Raw genomic sequence first — 16,712 nt, 5'->3', positions numbered from 1 at the left:
TTTGATAATTAGTAATAACTTTGGTGAGAATTTTGTGGATCACATTGGAAAACACAATAGGTTTAAGATCTTTGATGTATATAACATTAAGAGACCCCAACTTTTGGGTATAGTGACAGTGAGTAAAATCATCAAAGGACGCAAGAAAATCATCTAGAAACCTTTGAAAAACTCGACATTCGCAAATCGTATTAATAGCTGAAAAAAGAATACCTTAAACATATTTTCTTCAGCTGCAATTTTAAAATGAAATCAAATTTCCTGACAAGAAGAATGGCATCAGATGGCACATTTGCAATGACAACAGCACTACATTCAGCCATGTCAAATGACACCTTACTTCGATAACTAATGTGAAGAAATTAAGAACAAGACATCTAAGAAAGCAAATAAGTGATTGTTTTACTCTGCTTTCCTGATGCTATCCATTCTGGCACCAACTTCGGATTATGCGTTGGTAGACCAGTGCGAATATCTCAGAATTTAAAGAGATAACTTGAATGAGCAAATGCACACACTGACATACTATCTTTTCCCTCTAAATGCAACTACCACACGATACAAATGACTATATTCGATCGACACCAGCACTTTACAATTACGCCGAGTTGTTCTGGCCAATGCGATTTGCAAAGCTCAGGTTATCGGCTGAACAGCTGAAGAACATACAGCTTCTACTGCAACTTTTTTCATCACATTCGGACATGGGTCACCGCCAAAGTTTGCCTGGGAGATGGCAACCACACATTTCTCCTTTCCGATACACTTCTGTTTAAATGTAACAAGGAGTCAAATTTTACCTTATCGGTAAACAATAAATTTAAAAATGAAATATGCATTGATGTAATTATTCTTTGCAAGGTTTTGACATACAAGGGAATATATGTCAAAAGTAGATGCATGTTGAAGGAATATGCATATTAGATCATACACATATATGGATTCTCCCTCATCCCCTATTAGAAACTATATGATACAAATGCATGGGCCAGTCTCCGCATGCAGCAACTAACGCTGCCTACGCATCAATTTGCAGTGGATTTTAATCAGACACACATTTTGAGGGCACAGACACTTTGCCCGTGCCATATCTATTCATTGTCTTGTAACTATAATTTCATCGAAGAAAGAACTCATAAATAGCAACATAGAAAAATATGTGTATTGAAGAACAGAGTAAGATAAATTAGAAGTGTGGTAACCTTCTCCAGGATGGTGTGGGAATTTGGCGAATGGCATGCTCCCTGTTGAAAATTTCCACAAGTTCCGAGGGGTGTCCCATAGCTAGCAAATTTGATGGCCGATATAGATTGTCCCGGCGCACATCGCAGATGGACCTTTGGCTTGCGGTATTCTTCAGGCTCTCCATAACTCTCGATGTGCCAATTTTTTATTGTGGGATGCCACTCAGAAACATCAGCACAAACACTAGAAACAGATCTCGTCATTAATGCAATCTTTGTTGCATCACCTCCAAGTTCTTCAAATACTACTAGTAGATTTCTTGTTGGTTGTAACCAGGAACGTGGCACATGGTACCTGAATATCTAACAATTAGCTCAACGGTACACTATTTCCAAATTCATCAGCACATATCCTACTTTAGTTCCATTAACTGCAACATTAAACATATATTTTATTCCTTAAAAGTCTGCTATCCAGTCATCAATAAAGTAAAAAAAAAATGGTGGCAGAGTTACGAGGCATCTGTTAGATAGATATTTCAGATTAACAGTAATAGCCACAATTGTTTCTTTGCACCAAATGTAGCATCCTTGAGATTGAGCAATTGTTGCAATTATCTTTAATAATTACAGGCACACAAGTAGTTTTGAATTTATACAACCAAAAAAACATTTCCAAGTCTTGCTAACACTGGATATGATGTTGCTAAGTCATACTAAAACAGGAGGAATTCAACTGTTTGAAGTCCCTCTATCAAAGGATTTCAGAGTAAATAACTTGTTCAAGTTGGCTTTATATTAGTTTAATGGGATTATCCAAAATGTAATTATTAAGTTAAAAATACAAAAAGGAAAAGAATGTTTTTCATGCCAAAGTTACCATCGCTGGGTCGGTTGGCCACAACCACTCTGACACTTAGGTGATCGATATGTCCCTGTGTAACTGCATGACTTGCAATTCTCTTTCGGCGCATACGCAGTCCAGTATCTTCCAATGCTTTGTCCATTTATCCACACATGACCCTTCCCCATGCTGGCCATATCCAAAGCCAATGGCTCATCTCCATCAGGAGCATCAAAATATGCCTGAAAAGACAAGTCTAGTGGGTAAAGCTGAGATTATCAAGAAAATAACATTATAGACAGGTCTGTGTACCTACCCTATACCATGTTAACGGCTGCTGATTTTGTACTAATGAACCTTGCATCCATTCAACAGAAGAAGCACCTTCCAAAGAATTTAGGTTCATATCTTCTCCTTTTAGACCAACCTACACAAAGAAGAAGAATGAAAAAGATACCACTTCTGCTGCACTGAAATCTACCACACTGTAACAGATAACAAGGTCAGCAAAGCAAAATTACCTGATATGACCATGTCTGCCATGTTAAGTCTCTACTTCCTTCATCAAGCTCATGTAGCACAACAGGACCCAGGACTCCAGTGCTCCACAACTCATAATGCACCCCAGAATTCTTCACCGCAGTAATAGAGGCAAAGAAATTTGAAAATTCAGTGTTAACAGGGCAATTCTATTCACTATGCAAACCGGTTCAGACTGAAAAGAAATGGCAAACTTACTGGCAGTCCAACAGCCACACTTAACAGGGCAATTCTATTAGTTCCAGCACGAAGATTGATGTTTCCAGAAAATTTGATTCTCTTATTTTCCCTGGTTCCATATGCAGAACCTGCCAAAGCATACTTAAAATTCAGCCTCTTGCTAACTAAAGCTTTGCCGAATTAAGAGTACATAAATAGAAGAACCATGGATATGCAACATACCTGAGAGCTGTCCGTTGACAAAGATATGCAGTGCATGACCAGCTGACCGGACAGTGAGGACAGGAAGCTTTCCCCCTTTTAAAAACTCTTCAGCTGAGCTGATGTCAACACTACACAAAAAGAGGCATTCCTGTTTATTTAGTATATTAAACATTATTCTGGTGATCTCAACATTAAGACACAATGTCATTCTAAATTGAAGAAGAACTTAAACATCAGATAGTTCAAATCTATTTTGATTATGCTGAAATAAGGAATGTGGTCAAAGTCACACCTAGTGATGTACCACAAGTAGTCACTAGTATCCCTGGTAACATTTATCTGCTCCAGCAGCCCAGTTGCAGTAATCAAAGAATTTTCTTCCAATGAAGCAACCTCCTCATCATACCTCTCCCACATGAGTGACTGGGTATTAGTGGGGTACATTTGCATTTGAGATGTTTGAACACCAATCTGTAGTGAACACACACACAGACTCTCAGAAACATGTAACATAGAATTTGACTATTCAAAAGCCTTGCTAGTATGGTATGAACTTTTGACAATTTAACTGGAATGAAATACATATTGGCTGGAAGTATTCTATTTCAATCTCTGTTTAACCATCAAGATTTTAGAAGTGTCCAGCAACATTTGATAAAAAATTTGTAGAATTTGAAGCAAAATGACTTGCCTTTGCAGTGTTGAATACCACATTTCTGCAGTCAGGTAAGATGCTGATTGACCAAGGTGGTAAGTTGTAGTGCATGTTATTGAACATTATCTTTGCATACGAATTTGGCTCGTGATTTGAAAGGAAAGCTGCACAACCTCCAGACTCAGAGCTGAAAACGTGAGCCTAAAATTTGAACACAGTAAATTGAGTCATCATACATGTCCACCTTTAAAACAATAGAAGTGATAAATATAACTAATCACTATATAAGAAGAATTTAACACACCTGTTGGAGACTTCCCAAGGAAGTAACTGTTGGATCAGCTGAAACTAGAGCTTGTTCACACAACTTAATGGCCTTGTGGAGCTCTTTTAGATGTCCATATTTTGGTTCTCTGATTAGTCCTGCCAGTTTGTCATGAAAAAATTGAAAACCTATCTAATTCAAATCCAAGTAAACAGAAATATATTCATTGTGTTTTTGTATTAAAATCAAACTTTTATTAGTATCATAATGAGATTCAAACCAATCAATGAAAAATTGCATTATTGGTTTCAAGTTCCTGAGAAGGAGTTCAATTTATGGTTCTCAACATATCATATGACAATTGAAGTAGACATATTAAAAAACTAAAACCAAAACTGAAGTAATAATATGACAGCTGAAGGAGCTCAATTAATTTCTTTCAACAGTAGAGGAGCTTAGTTGATCTTTGCAGACAAAAGGTCCTCTTTCGAAGTCTGGTAGCCCTCATTTAATAAAAAACCAATCTTATGAACAACCTATAATTCAAACACTGAAATTTGCATCAAAGCATCAACAAAGACATGAAAGCTCTTTTTTTCTCTTAATTAAACAGTGTCCATTAGAACAAAATATGTCGAATTCCACAATAATGTGAATCAACCTGTCAACAAACATAAGTGCGAAGATACATTACATACTTCTCCCATGTATTTACAAACTACAAGGAGAGAGAGAGAGAGATTTATACACATTAAAGATAGAGAGAGCACATGCGATATAATAATGGAAAATACAAACAAAGGAAAATTAGTGTCAACATGTTATGTCATCTGTGACAATTTTCTAAAAGGAAAAGAAAAAAAAATCCTTACCATATTCATCTATTGGAGCATCATAATCATAACTGGTTGTGATGAAAGGACCTCCAGCCGTACGCCCAAAATTAGTTCCTCCATGATACTTCAATAAGTACGGAAAGGAAAATTGTATCAATTAATGTGTTCTTTGGAGAGGCTTAGAATCATCAGCATGCAAAGACAATTTACTAGTATGAATAAATTGTCTAACCATGTAATAGTTGATGAATGAACCACCATTTTGTATAAAGCGTGCCACAGCAAATGCGAGGTCTTCAGCTGGTCGGTGACGGATAGTGCCTCCAAACTCTGTAAACCTATAGTGGTAACAAAGAGGCAAGTCTTGCAATTAGCTTCTGTGGTAACATGTACTTGTCAACAAGGTCTGTTTTCCCAAGAAGATAAATATAAGAAAGCACATAAGTTCTTCAAAGACGAAGCATTTCATTAGACAATGATGCAAATTCCTGACACAACATACACATCCCAACTTAAGCTGAAAGTGAAAATATATAACTTAAGAGAAACTTACCAGCCACTCCAAGCTTCAGTCCACATCATAGGCTTATAAGGCTTATTGGGAGTAAAAGAATCACAGTAAAAGCCATTGCATGTATTTATCTGTTTTCAAAAGTAGATAGATTTATAAGGAAAATATTGAGAACATATGCTATCAAGAATGCATATGGTTTAACATAAATGACCATGCAAAAAATATTGCTCCTCAACTTGCATAAGTTTAGAATACTCATTATCTTCTTTACATTTGAGAACCATGATTAATAATGTGACACAAAGACGATAACACTATTTAATTGAAAGCTGACAGTTAGAAATCTGACATCACACTTATTTCTCGAGAATAGCCATATTAAATTTTTCCCAAAAAAATGCAGAAACATTACTAGATTTCAAATTAAATTACAAAAAACTTAGTATATTAGGTGAATCTAGTTTATTAAGATATGAATTGTTTCTAATATAAAATCCAAGACAAATTAGTGATCGAAGCTGGATGAGATATATAGGTCTATTAAATAGAAAAAGAGCAAAGTAAATTGACATCAAAACACTAAAGTTTTAAAGATACATGCAAGACTGAAACAGAAACAAAACATTTTGTTAGCAATATATGCAACAAAAAACAAAGAGAACCAACCCCACCTTCAACACGACTCAAGATGAAAAAGGGAAAGAAAAAAAAAGAAAGAAACGTGTGTAGAATATAGTAGATCCTCCTACCACTGGATCAGGGGCATCCTCCTCCTTGCACATAACCCATGGCACACCTGTTCCCAATCCAACAGCCATGTCCGCAGCCCAGTTCACATATGAACGACCAGCAGACCCTAATGCCTTACTCTCAGGCCCATACTCGTTCTCAATCTGCATCCATGGAACTATAGATCAGCAAGTGGAAACAAAAAGACCATTCCATGATTTTCTCCTCCTAATGCCTTTGGTTAATGGTAAGAAACATGCCTGTGAAAGAATGATTGGACCACCCTGGGAAGCAAATAGTGATTCACTTTTCATCATCTCAACAATTTTTTGGGTGAAACCTTGCATAGCCATCTGCAAACAAAATCATATTCTTGTAAGGTATACTCTTTGGTAAGATTTAATGAAGAAAACTGAGTAAAATATGGAAGAGAAGGTATAAATCTTGCAGTTTTTGCATCAATAGAAGGAGAAGAAATGTGATGCTAAATCGGAAACAATGGATTAAGGAGTAGACCTTGAACGGCTCATTATCTGTTCTGAAGCTGATTCCCGGTACATATTTCAACCAAACTGGAAATCCTCTGAACAAACATAGCAAGCGAAAATGAGATAGAAGTAAAACACCACGATTTTTTTACATGAGATAAGTAAGAAAGAATGTTTATGCAGCTGGAAAAGTTACCCAAAATTCCACTCGGCACAGACATAAGGCCCAACTCGGAGGTGGACATACAACCCCACCTTCTGGACTGTCTTAATAAACCTCACCAGATCATACCTTCCCTCAAAATTGTACTGCCAAATGAGAAAGAAAAATGTATGAAATCAAGGAGAACCATCTAAGATGTTAGTTCTACAACAAATCAGAACACACAACACACTGAAGGATAGTCAAAATTGAAGAAGTGTGCAAAGAAAGGTCAGTGAGATACAGTTCCAGGTGAAGGCTCATGCCCATTCCAGAAGACATAGGTCTGTATAACATCCAGTCCTCCATCTTTAGCTTTCTGAATGAGCCCTTCCCACATCTAACACACCAAAACAACGAAGCCCATCCAAGATTAACAACAAAATCCTCAGCAACTGTGAGAATACAAGAGACAAATATAAATCTAGGAACAAAAATCTCTGAGAGAGTTTTTCTTGAGGAAGTACATCTGGGGTGCTCCTGGGGTAGTGAATGGAGCCAGAGATGAGGATCTTCCTCTGCCCATTGATGATGATGGCCTTCCTGTCATAGGTCACACCACATTGTGCCACAGGGAGAAGAAAAAGAAGCAGCAGCAGCAGTGAGGAAAGGAAATGTGGTGAACTCTGGGATCCCATTCTCAGGTGGTGATTCCCACTCCACTCTCTCAGATCTCACTCTTCCCTCCTGCTCTCCCACTCCCTTTCCTTTTTTTTTTTCAGGAGAGGGAGATGTTGCAGAGGGAGGAGGAGGACACTGACGGAGTCACAGGAAGGCTTGGATGGGCTGTGGAGTGGTCTTCCTAACCTGCCAAAGAATCCATCAGCTGTGTTGGATACACAATGCAGTGAGCTGAGCAGAGCTCAGGGACAGTCAGACTGGTAGCTATTAATATAATGGAAAGAACAGGTGTTGGCATCTCTTTACCTCCTCACACAGCATGGACAAGTGTGTGCACCACTCCAAACAATTGTGCAGCTCATCATGGCAACCCCTTTTCCCATACCACACACCTTTTGCCCTTCTTGACCTTCATGCATGGTTAGGTCATGGTATATGGTACAAACTTCTGTAGAATTTACTGGCAACAAACAAAGTGAGAAGTTCATCATGCCAAGCCTTCTTTCCCAAAGCACATGCATGTTTCCCCTTCTTGACCTCCATGCATAGGTAGGTTAGGGTTGATGGTACAAATTCTGTTGGTTTTCCTGCATGGGATGTGATGTCCTTGCAACAGCTTCTGTGACTACTGGCCAACATTCTTGAAAGAGTGTTGCCATTGGAAAGTATTCAGCAATTAGCAACTCTCTGGGGTTGTGGAGCAGAGGTAGTCATGCTTTTGACTCAAGTGGAGTGAGCCAATGTTTGGTTTCCATGAAGACAAGAGGAAAAAGATGAGAAACAACTCCTGCATTTCCATTGTCATTTACCACATCATCTCTTAAGATTTCAAGGGTGATGCATAATAATCTTCACATGATTAAACTCCAAATTTCTATTGCAGTACTACATTGCTCAATCTGAAGCTCACAAATCTCAATGTTCAACAAGTGACATGGCCAACAGCATTCATTATTCTCTGGTATGGAACCACCAAAGAGAGATTGGTACATGTGAGAGGCAATGAGGTTCTTTAATAGAGGGTATAAAGTTAGATCAAAAAGGAATGAGCATTTTGTCCTCCCTAGTGGACCAAACATTTTCATTATGCCTTAAATAACAAGAAAAATAGATCTGTCCACCAACATTCAATATTATGCTACAATAAAAAAGATTATTCCTGTGAATTAAAATCTTGATCAAGTATATAGCAAAGGAACAAACATAACATTGTAATTTGTCTTCCAGAGATAAAAATGATGTGCTTCCAAATCTGAATCAACCTTTTCCTCTTTCACTCTTAGGTCCCCACAACAATTGCAACTGTTATGTGCCCTAGGAAAGTTCATCTGGCTTATTAGGTCAGGGCTTTCATTGTCCACCCTGTGAATGATGAGTACAAACAAAGGGGGAACAACATATGGATACTGGTTTAAATGTGTTTTAGAATCTTTAGGGAAAATTGACAAGCTAGGCTCCCATTGATTGTGCTAACACAATGGAGTGAGAGAGAGAGAATCCTAAGTTTGGTTAGATGCTTGGTGTCCATCACATCACATCAAATAGATTTTCAAGATTTAGTACTTGCTGCATTAGTAAGATTACTTCTTTATGATTTAAAACTTGAGAAATAATAATATATTTACATATCAAATGTAATATATATATATATATATATATATATATATATATATATATATATGAATCAATCATCCATTCATTCAATTAATGTCATTAATCCATGTGTTACTTTAGATATAGAAAATTTGTGAAATTGCTATTGACAATGTTTTAGACTCATCATCCAGTAATTGATATTTTTTATTAAAAAAATGAAAAGAAAAACAAGTAGAATCACTAAAACAATTTGCAGCTCAAAGTGTGCATTTGGAGATCTAACCAACCTTGTGGTTTCAAGAAACATTTTGGATGCAATGAAAGACACCAGAAAGAAAGGCAAGATGGCCAAAGTACAGATAGAAATGGTAAGCATGCACTGTGTCTGTTCATTTAAGGCTCTAATTTAATCTAAAGTAAAGATAGTGTCTCTAGTTTTTTTTTTTTGTTCATGACACTAATAACCCATCATGAAATGAATCACATCCATTGGGAAAAATTAATGGTGGACAAATTAAATTATTGACCCACCTAAAGCAGGCTTCATATTAGTATAATAAAATTATTTTTTTAGAATAAAAACATAAAAAATTATTGACACAAGCTTCATGTTGCAACCTTTTAACTTTTTCTTTGGACCCATCAATAATGCATAATTGGCTATATATATATATATATATATTCTACTGTCTCACCAAGTGTTTGTTATATTGCCGACGAGAGCTCCTCTCGCTCCACCGACGCCATTATTATAGTTGTGGCCCTCGCTATAAGACAAAGTCCCGTCATTCTCGCCCAACATTGCTCTCTTTATGCCTGTAGATCCGATGCGCACTTCACTCGACAACGGATGTGCGTGCGCACAGCGAACGCGCCGTGGTGGGTGGCGCAGATGATGGACGCTTCTGTTTCTGGAAGAGCGTATGGTTTGGTTTGGTCGATGGCAGGTCCAAGTAAGACTTCATCTAATGGGTGGGGACTGTTGGCCTTCTTCCTCACACTCTCACTAGTAATGAAAACTAAAAGCTCGCTCCTAGTCTGCATCAAATCTTCTGTTTTGTCTTATCAAGCTGGTGAACTCTGTTTCCCACTGTCATTTTGCACCAAAAACAAGAGAAGCAGTGGTAATTCTCTCTGTGTTTCCCTCTGTCATAATAATATAACACCTGCTTCTTGAATTGTTAGGAAAATATTTATGTGTGAGATAACCATATTGTTCTCGATCTAAAAGAGTCGAATGATATATACTGGATTTCGCTCACAATTTAATGGCTTAATAATCATCTGCAAAACAAGAAAAATGATAGTATCAGCATGTTGTGCTGCATGGTCAACTGCTGGAAAGCAAGATCATGCTGATAAAGCTCATGCATATACCCCATGAACCCGAGGCAGCCTCGACAATATGATCACCATAAGCCTTGGATGAGAGGCACAATGCAAATATAACAAACACTTCATTAAGAGAAAACTTAGACTGACAATTAAGTTGATATCAAGACTGTACAATGGCAGATGAGGTGATGGAAACTAGTGTTCTTATGGTTCCAGTTTTATCTCATGCAACTTTGGAACAATACATAGAAATTCCTTTTAAGATATGCAACAGGGATAATGTTCATGTTGTGTTACTGACATGGTTTCATGTGATATTCTGATAAATATGTTACAGAATCAGAAGCCTTCTTGTGCTTCTGCTGATGAACATCTATGAAAAGATCATGTGTAGTAGTAGTAGTAGTAGTAGTAGTGGTAGCAGTAGTCTCTCTTTTCTTCCTCCTTGGGCTATATAACCTACCTTGATCCAGCCTGCTTCATTTGTAGCTCTATCATCTCTCTTGGCTCAGCCCACTTTACTGTGCTATAGACACTAATTATTATCTTTCTATATTTACTAATGCTTCATAAATCACTCATGTCTGAGACCACTTAACTCCATGGAAACTAAATTATTTTGCTAATGAGGGAAAAAATCATTTGGTTAATCATGTGTTGGGTGCCTTACAAATCCATAAAATATCTATCATTTGATGGGGTCAATTTCTTTTACCAAAAGATTAGGCCGACTTTACTCGCAATCAAGTAGGAGAACAAACAAGAATTACTGAATTATACCCACTTACTTTCTTTTTTTTTCCTCATCTGCTGAACTATACCATTATTCCTTCTTTTGACAAATTTTAGAGAAATTTCTCATCAAATGGCAATCACAATATCAAAATTTTCCATTGTCCACTAATACTAATCTCTCATAATATTATTCTCCTTGAATTTTAGCTTTTATATATATATATATATATATATATATATATATATATATATATATATATATATATATTTATATATATATATATAATTAATAACTCAGTATAGAAGGTTCTCACCAATACAGAGTCTTTTCTGTCAGTCAAAGTCAGACCTGAAGTCATGGTTTTCATGCTTGAAAAAGCACTATGAAGGATGAAGATGTTAGCCACCTTTCATTGACTACCAATATGTCAACACAGGAAGTACCAAGTGTCCAATGCCCACTACAATGCACCTTGGAATGGTTTAGTGGTCACCACCAACATATTGATGGAGCAAGGAATATGATCCAACCAATGGCCACTACATTCATTACCCATGTACACTTGGAAAGAGAGTAATGGTTGCATCTTCCAACCTTCTTTTGGAGTTGCAAGTCAACTGTCACTTTGGCATCCCATTAAATCTTGCATGGTGGAGGCCATTCCTCCCCATCTTTTCTTTTTCTCACTTCTCCATGCATTTGTTATCAGTCAATGAAATGAGGTATTGATCCAAATGGCCCCTTTCTATCCCCCACTAGAAAAGAAAAAGACAAAATATGAATAAACCTCAAATCTTTGTTCATGCTTGAAAGTTAATATTTTCGATTACAACCAGCATGGACATCCTTCACAAAAAAGAACACTAGGAGGATGTTTGGTTGCTCATAATTGGATTGCTTGCAAGTTATTATATAGCAGCTAACTTGAAAACATTTGGTCACCTGAATTAGTCATTTGCAGAGAAAACAAACCTTAGGACAATGGTGGAGTCCTTTTTTTGACCTGAGATATCAGTGTGTTCGAGTTTCTTCGGAAACATCTTCTCTATATAATTATAAATAGCTGAGTTATTTGATCTAGCATTATGGTGTCTTGAGGCAGGTATATTGGAGTGAAGTTTCTTTCTTCTGAGAGGAAAGGTAAGAAATGGTGAAGTTGACTTAGAAATACCTCTCCTGGCTATCTCATTGATGGATATTCTCATCATTTGAATACTTCTCAGTAATTACAATTCCTATGATCAAAACATGATCCTCTGAACCCCACACAGTTGGCCAAAATGATGCTTCTGCAATTTCTGTAGTTGAATGACCAGCTCAACTTAAAACATCCATGGAAGTTTCACACAGCTTGTTTGCCTTCTTTGACAATGTTGTTTGATACAACAGAGGTCTAGCAAAGAGATATTATCTACTTACAAAGTACCAGAAACATTTTGAACTAATTTCTTTTAAGAAATGGTATTGATCTTTGTTGATCCATCAAAAATTTGATACAGTTTTAAGTGAGGTATTTGAATTTCTCTATAAGATCTACAAAATAAATGAATTGAATACTCATCATCTTTTATATACGTACAAACAGTGATTCTAAGTAATTGGTTTCTTTATCTAACTTTGTCAGGTTTGTGTGATTGCTGCCGCAGCCTTCTACAGAGATGCTTCCTCCGACTTTGGACTCTGGCATTTTGTGATTCGTGGCGAGGAAAATCTACACATTGTAGGACTTTTTGGTGATAAATTGACTTGTTCTAGAGCACGGAACTGAAGCTCCAAGGGATAGTCCCGCACACACCCGATTCGAGGCCCTGCACCTGTTGTCCACTTGAAAGAGAGCTGCTTCCCCAACTGATATGATTTGATGCCATTCATTGAATTTAACCTTCGGAGTATCAGTTCTGATGGTACAATGGTTTCTTCATCCTCTTCTTGTTCCTCAAGAAAGAGGTTCTTTTTTCGCAAAATGTAGTGTTTATCGGAATTTGATGAATCCTTGGATACTTCATTTTTCCCATCTAACCTAACCCTTTTAGGTTGTCTGATACTGCCTCTATCCTCATCATCCTCATCTTCACTCTCTTCATTGTCTTTAACAACTATCTGCTTGCAGAAATTGTGGAGACTGCAGTGTAGCTGCATGTCAAGTGATTTCTCTGAATTTTCTTTACCCCCTAATTTTGGATTGGCTAGAGAACAACTAATGTTCGTTCCCTCAAATGCCTCAGATGATGAGGTGTCTGCTTCTGTGTTGCTGCTTGTTTTCCCACTGGAAGCATTGGATAAATCTACTCCAATTTCAGGCTTGACAGAGGCATTTCTTTCGGCCAAGTTTAGTTCAGAGCGGTTGTGTCTCAATCTATTGTAGAGTTCATCATCCTCTTCAGTTGGACTTTTCTGTATGCAACAAGACAAAGACAATCAAACCTTTAATGCTTCATTCATCTGGCTCAAGAATATAAATTTATTTTCCTGTTTAGCATATTCACAATTCCTGCATCATGTATTTTGATCATGTGGAATACAATAAGTATATTTTAAACATGTTAAATACATCAGGATAAGTGACTTGCTCACCTTAACATCGGTAAGATCTACATTGTTTTCCTGAAGAAAGCTCATGAATTCCTGGAAGTTCTCTTGTGTTGGGCGATAATGCCCGCTATGAGGCCACACAGCCTGTCAAATCATGTTGGAATTAAGTAACTGAATATAGCTTCCTAGATATTGAAATCATTCTAATTAATTTTTACCTTCAGCGCTCCGTTTTCTACAACCAATCGACCAGCAGCAGAAGTAGCCCCTCCAGCAAGAAAACTAGAGTGCTGAAATGTGCCTTTTTTCTTCTGCAACATCCGAAACGTGATGTTAGTTGATCCATCAAACTACGATACAACATATTATGATTTTTACAGGATAAAGAAATTCACCTGACCGACATATAATTTCTTTGATGTGCTTAAGACAAAAATCCACTTGGCACCTTTTGGACAATTAGATGTGTCTAGGAGTTGCCTGCTCTGCCTGTACACGAATTTTCCATCTTCGATTTCAACTTCATAGGCTTCCCTTTCTTTCTGAAAAAAGGTGACAATATGTTCATATATAAATACAACTAATCTTAACAACAATTTTGTGCTGTAGGATTGTCAAAGAAGGTTGCTTACTGGGCCAAGATACTTGATACATTGTTGTTGAAGTTTTGATCGAGAGCACTTCTGTTCAAGGCTGACCTCCTTACCTTCTCCGACATCAAGCCTAACAATTCAAAGCGGCTTGGTAAGGCCAATATTCTGGTTTTTAAGCCATCAGAAATCACTAAAAAAGTTGAAGCGAACAAAGCTAACCAGTAGAAGAAGGGTTCCATGCTTTCGCATTGAAGCCAACAATCATAGTAGAATTGCAGGTTGTGACCATAACGATGCCGAGGATCAATCTGTCCATATATTACAGCAAAAGAATATCTATAAAATGTCGATAACAAGGAAAGATGCAGAAAAAAAAAAAAGAAACTTGTGTGAACTGAGACTCACTGCCTCTAGCCAGTGCTGCAAAGCAAGTTTCTGAGCTTTCTCATCCTTTGATAAACCCTTTCCAACCTGTAAAACAAGAATGAGACTCCTAATGTTTAATGCTCACAGTAACACAATCTAAATGTATCTATTCATTATCCATTGAATGCAATCATTAAACAGGGAAATATACCTTTGCGGCCCTGGTTCTCGCCCTGGACCACCGTGAGATTGCTGATTCTGGTTTCTCAATGTCAAAAAAAGACACAGAGCTACGCTTGAGCAGTGCATAATCTATCAACTTCCACCTAGATCAAACAGAATCTCACATATTAGTTATCTAAAGTATAAGATGATGACAAGTGCTGTCCTTAAAAGAGAGAAAACCATGTAAAGGACATACCAGCGCTGGTCTACAAGGACGGCACAATCCGCGAGCTGTCTTCTTGTCCGAAAGCTTTTGTAGACCTTCTGTAACTTCACCGCGGCTTCATGCTTTGGGCTGTCAGGTTTGATCAAAATTGACTCTGAGGGCCTCTTCCCCAAAGGACTAAACCTCAAGGTTTTGGGAACATCAGACTTTGTGGATTTATCCGGTGCAAAGGTCGGACTCTCTATTGAGATTTTGGTGTCCGAGTTGAAAGGATCCATTTCCCTTCCATTAAAGCTCAGAGATTCTTTAATTAGAAACTTGCCTGAGCCAAAAGCCTTGAGTTTAGCAGGCTCAGAGTCTCGGCCATTGAAGCTGATGGACCGCAGAGTCGATCTCACATTGTTATCTAAACTGACAGATTGCACAAGGAGAGATTGCAAGCTATCATTTATAGAATCATAGCCAGCTCCAGGGCATGTTAACCCCATGTTGAAAGTAGGTGGAAGAGATTCTATATCACAAATTTCTTCAGAATCAACAAAGTTCTTGACAACAGCAGTGTGATTCAGATCTCAGCCTGCAACGAAAACAATCCATGAGCTTAAACAAGAAGATTTTGGTACCAAACTTGTACTGTGAATCCCAAAGCCACGAGCAGTAAGAAAGACTTAAAGAACAAAGACATACTAACTCACCCACATTAATCAAGACGCATTCCAACTCAAACTCGAGAAAATACCACAGAGAATAAAGGCAAAGAACCAGCTCTTTAACCCACTACCGTCCATCTCAAAGCAAGCTAACAATGAAAGGATCAAAACAGAAGCAGGATAAAGTCCTCACCTTGGCCTCCCCTGCCTTCAGCTTCATCCAACAGCTTGTGCAAGAGAGAGAAGGGAATGAATGAGGCAGAGGCAAGGGGGATGGTAGTGGCAGGGAATGAGGAATGGCCGGGAGAAGAAGATAGTGGTTGGACTTCGTGTTATGCTCCTAAAATAAGGTGATCAGGGGTGTGGTTTTCTCCCTTTTGTATTGGAGCTGATCCAAGATGGTGTTCTTAAATAGGGGGGAGAGAGAGAGAGGTGACGGTGGGAGGACAGTGGAGCAACCCAAAATTTCCAACCACGTGGTCCTCCGAGTCCACCAAGGGAGGCAGTAACGCAGTAGCATGGAACCGAAAAAAGAGCAACCTTTTCTGTGTTACTCCTTGTCTCCTTTTGCCTTGATATGTATACGTAAAGAGAGAGATCAAGAAAGATTCATACTGCAACAACAACAAGATTGACGTTCAAATTACTGAAAGATTGGTATTGCAGAAAGAACTTTGGACCCTCTCAACCTGTGTGTGGCTGTAAATAATGCCATATAGCATGTCTTTTGCGATGATCGATTCAACAAAGGAAACAAGCCTCGATCGATTCGGTCATGAAAGAACAAATATTCTGCACGTCGTTCTAGAAACTATATACTTTTACATCATGATTTTTTAATGTAATTTACCATATTGCATAGTCTTTACACATTAAGAACACAAGCTCAGTTATTCCTGCGTCAAACTCTGTTCTTTTCTTATCCTTGAGAGTCCCAGTTGGGCGTCTATCATCCTTCTTACTGAAGCAATGGATACAATTTCAACTCTCTGCAATGAAACTTAATCCAATCCAACCCAAAGAAAGCTCAATAGCTTATGTGGCCTGTGGGACAGACAGCTCTGCAGCTCTGTAAGGAACTGCTGCACCAAAAGCAGCTCGATGAGCCTCTCGACTCTTTATTCTGTGTGGTTAGGACACGCACATCAAAGAACTAAACTAGTAAGCAGGTAGCAGGTAGTCCTCAGCCTCTAAAGACTGATTCCAATCGGGTAGGATTGCTTGGTGATCGTCTTTTAGACCTCTTCATGG

The 16,712-nt window shown here is 37.9% G+C and overlaps 2 protein-coding genes across 3 annotated transcripts; both read right to left on the bottom strand.

Annotated features, from left to right (window-relative positions):
- Window positions 1-322: 322 nt before the first annotated feature.
- On the bottom strand, window positions 323-7,517 carry LOC103981364 (beta-galactosidase 5). The gene is made up of 19 exons (XM_009398079.3): window positions 7,109-7,517; window positions 6,886-6,981; window positions 6,636-6,748; window positions 6,468-6,534; window positions 6,212-6,304; window positions 5,972-6,115; window positions 5,262-5,350; window positions 4,941-5,046; window positions 4,745-4,832; window positions 3,912-4,030; window positions 3,644-3,808; window positions 3,245-3,423; window positions 2,971-3,080; window positions 2,767-2,876; window positions 2,550-2,660; window positions 2,345-2,455; window positions 2,065-2,270; window positions 1,203-1,539; window positions 323-768 (listed from the first exon to the last, which is right to left on the bottom strand). Exons 1-19 carry the CDS (start codon window positions 7,277-7,279, stop codon window positions 637-639), a joined length of 2,547 nt encoding a protein of 848 aa, XP_009396354.2. The 5' UTR covers window positions 7,280-7,517; the 3' UTR covers window positions 323-636.
- A 4,869-nt stretch (window positions 7,518-12,386) lies between these two features.
- On the bottom strand, window positions 12,387-15,826 carry LOC135609004 (IQ domain-containing protein IQM1-like). Of its 2 annotated transcripts, none has more exons than XM_065102096.1 (10): window positions 15,655-15,826; window positions 14,842-15,388; window positions 14,632-14,746; window positions 14,460-14,525; window positions 14,274-14,362; window positions 14,094-14,184; window positions 13,857-14,003; window positions 13,680-13,772; window positions 13,504-13,605; window positions 12,387-13,323 (listed from the first exon to the last, which is right to left on the bottom strand). In XM_065102096.1, the coding sequence occupies exons 2-10, from the start codon at window positions 15,297-15,299 to the stop codon at window positions 12,580-12,582; spliced, it is 1,905 nt and encodes a 634-aa protein (XP_064958168.1). In that variant the 5' UTR covers window positions 15,300-15,388; window positions 15,655-15,826; the 3' UTR covers window positions 12,387-12,579. The 2 variants fall into 2 exon arrangements, with proteins under 2 accessions (XP_064958168.1, XP_064958169.1); XM_065102097.1 differs by lacking the exon at window positions 15,655-15,826 and adding an exon at window positions 15,507-15,646.
- Between the last annotated feature and the right edge of the window lie 886 nt (window positions 15,827-16,712).

Source organism: Musa acuminata, chromosome BXJ2-4 (assembly GCF_036884655.1).
Source record: "Musa acuminata AAA Group cultivar baxijiao chromosome BXJ2-4, Cavendish_Baxijiao_AAA, whole genome shotgun sequence".
NCBI lineage: Eukaryota > Viridiplantae > Streptophyta > Magnoliopsida > Zingiberales > Musaceae > Musa > Musa acuminata.
The sequence above is the reverse complement of the archived record's forward strand: the minus strand, read 5'-3'. Positions and strand labels throughout refer to the sequence as shown.

Excerpts from the sequence above, each read along its gene's own strand:
- LOC103981364 (XM_009398079.3), bottom strand. The coding sequence starts at position 7,279 with ATGGGATCCCAGAGTTCACCACATTTCCTTTCCTCACTGCTGCTGCTG. Across the intron at positions 5,047-5,261 it reads ACTGAAGCTTGGAGTGGCTG|GTTTACAGAGTTTGGAGGCA; the intron begins GTAAGTTTCTCT and ends TTACCACTATAG. Across the intron at positions 769-1,202 it reads CCCACACCATCCTGGAGAAG|AAGTGTATCGGAAAGGAGAA; the intron begins GTTACCACACTT and ends ACATTTAAACAG.
- LOC135609004 (XM_065102096.1), bottom strand. The coding sequence starts at position 15,299 with ATGGGGTTAACATGCCCTGGAGCTGGCTATGATTCTATAAATGATAGC. Across the intron at positions 14,363-14,459 it reads TGCAGCACTGGCTAGAGGCA|ATTGATCCTCGGCATCGTTA; the intron begins GTGAGTCTCAGT and ends ATATATGGACAG. Across the intron at positions 14,004-14,093 it reads GTATCAAGTATCTTGGCCCA|AAAGAAAGGGAAGCCTATGA; the intron begins GTAAGCAACCTT and ends ACCTTTTTTCAG.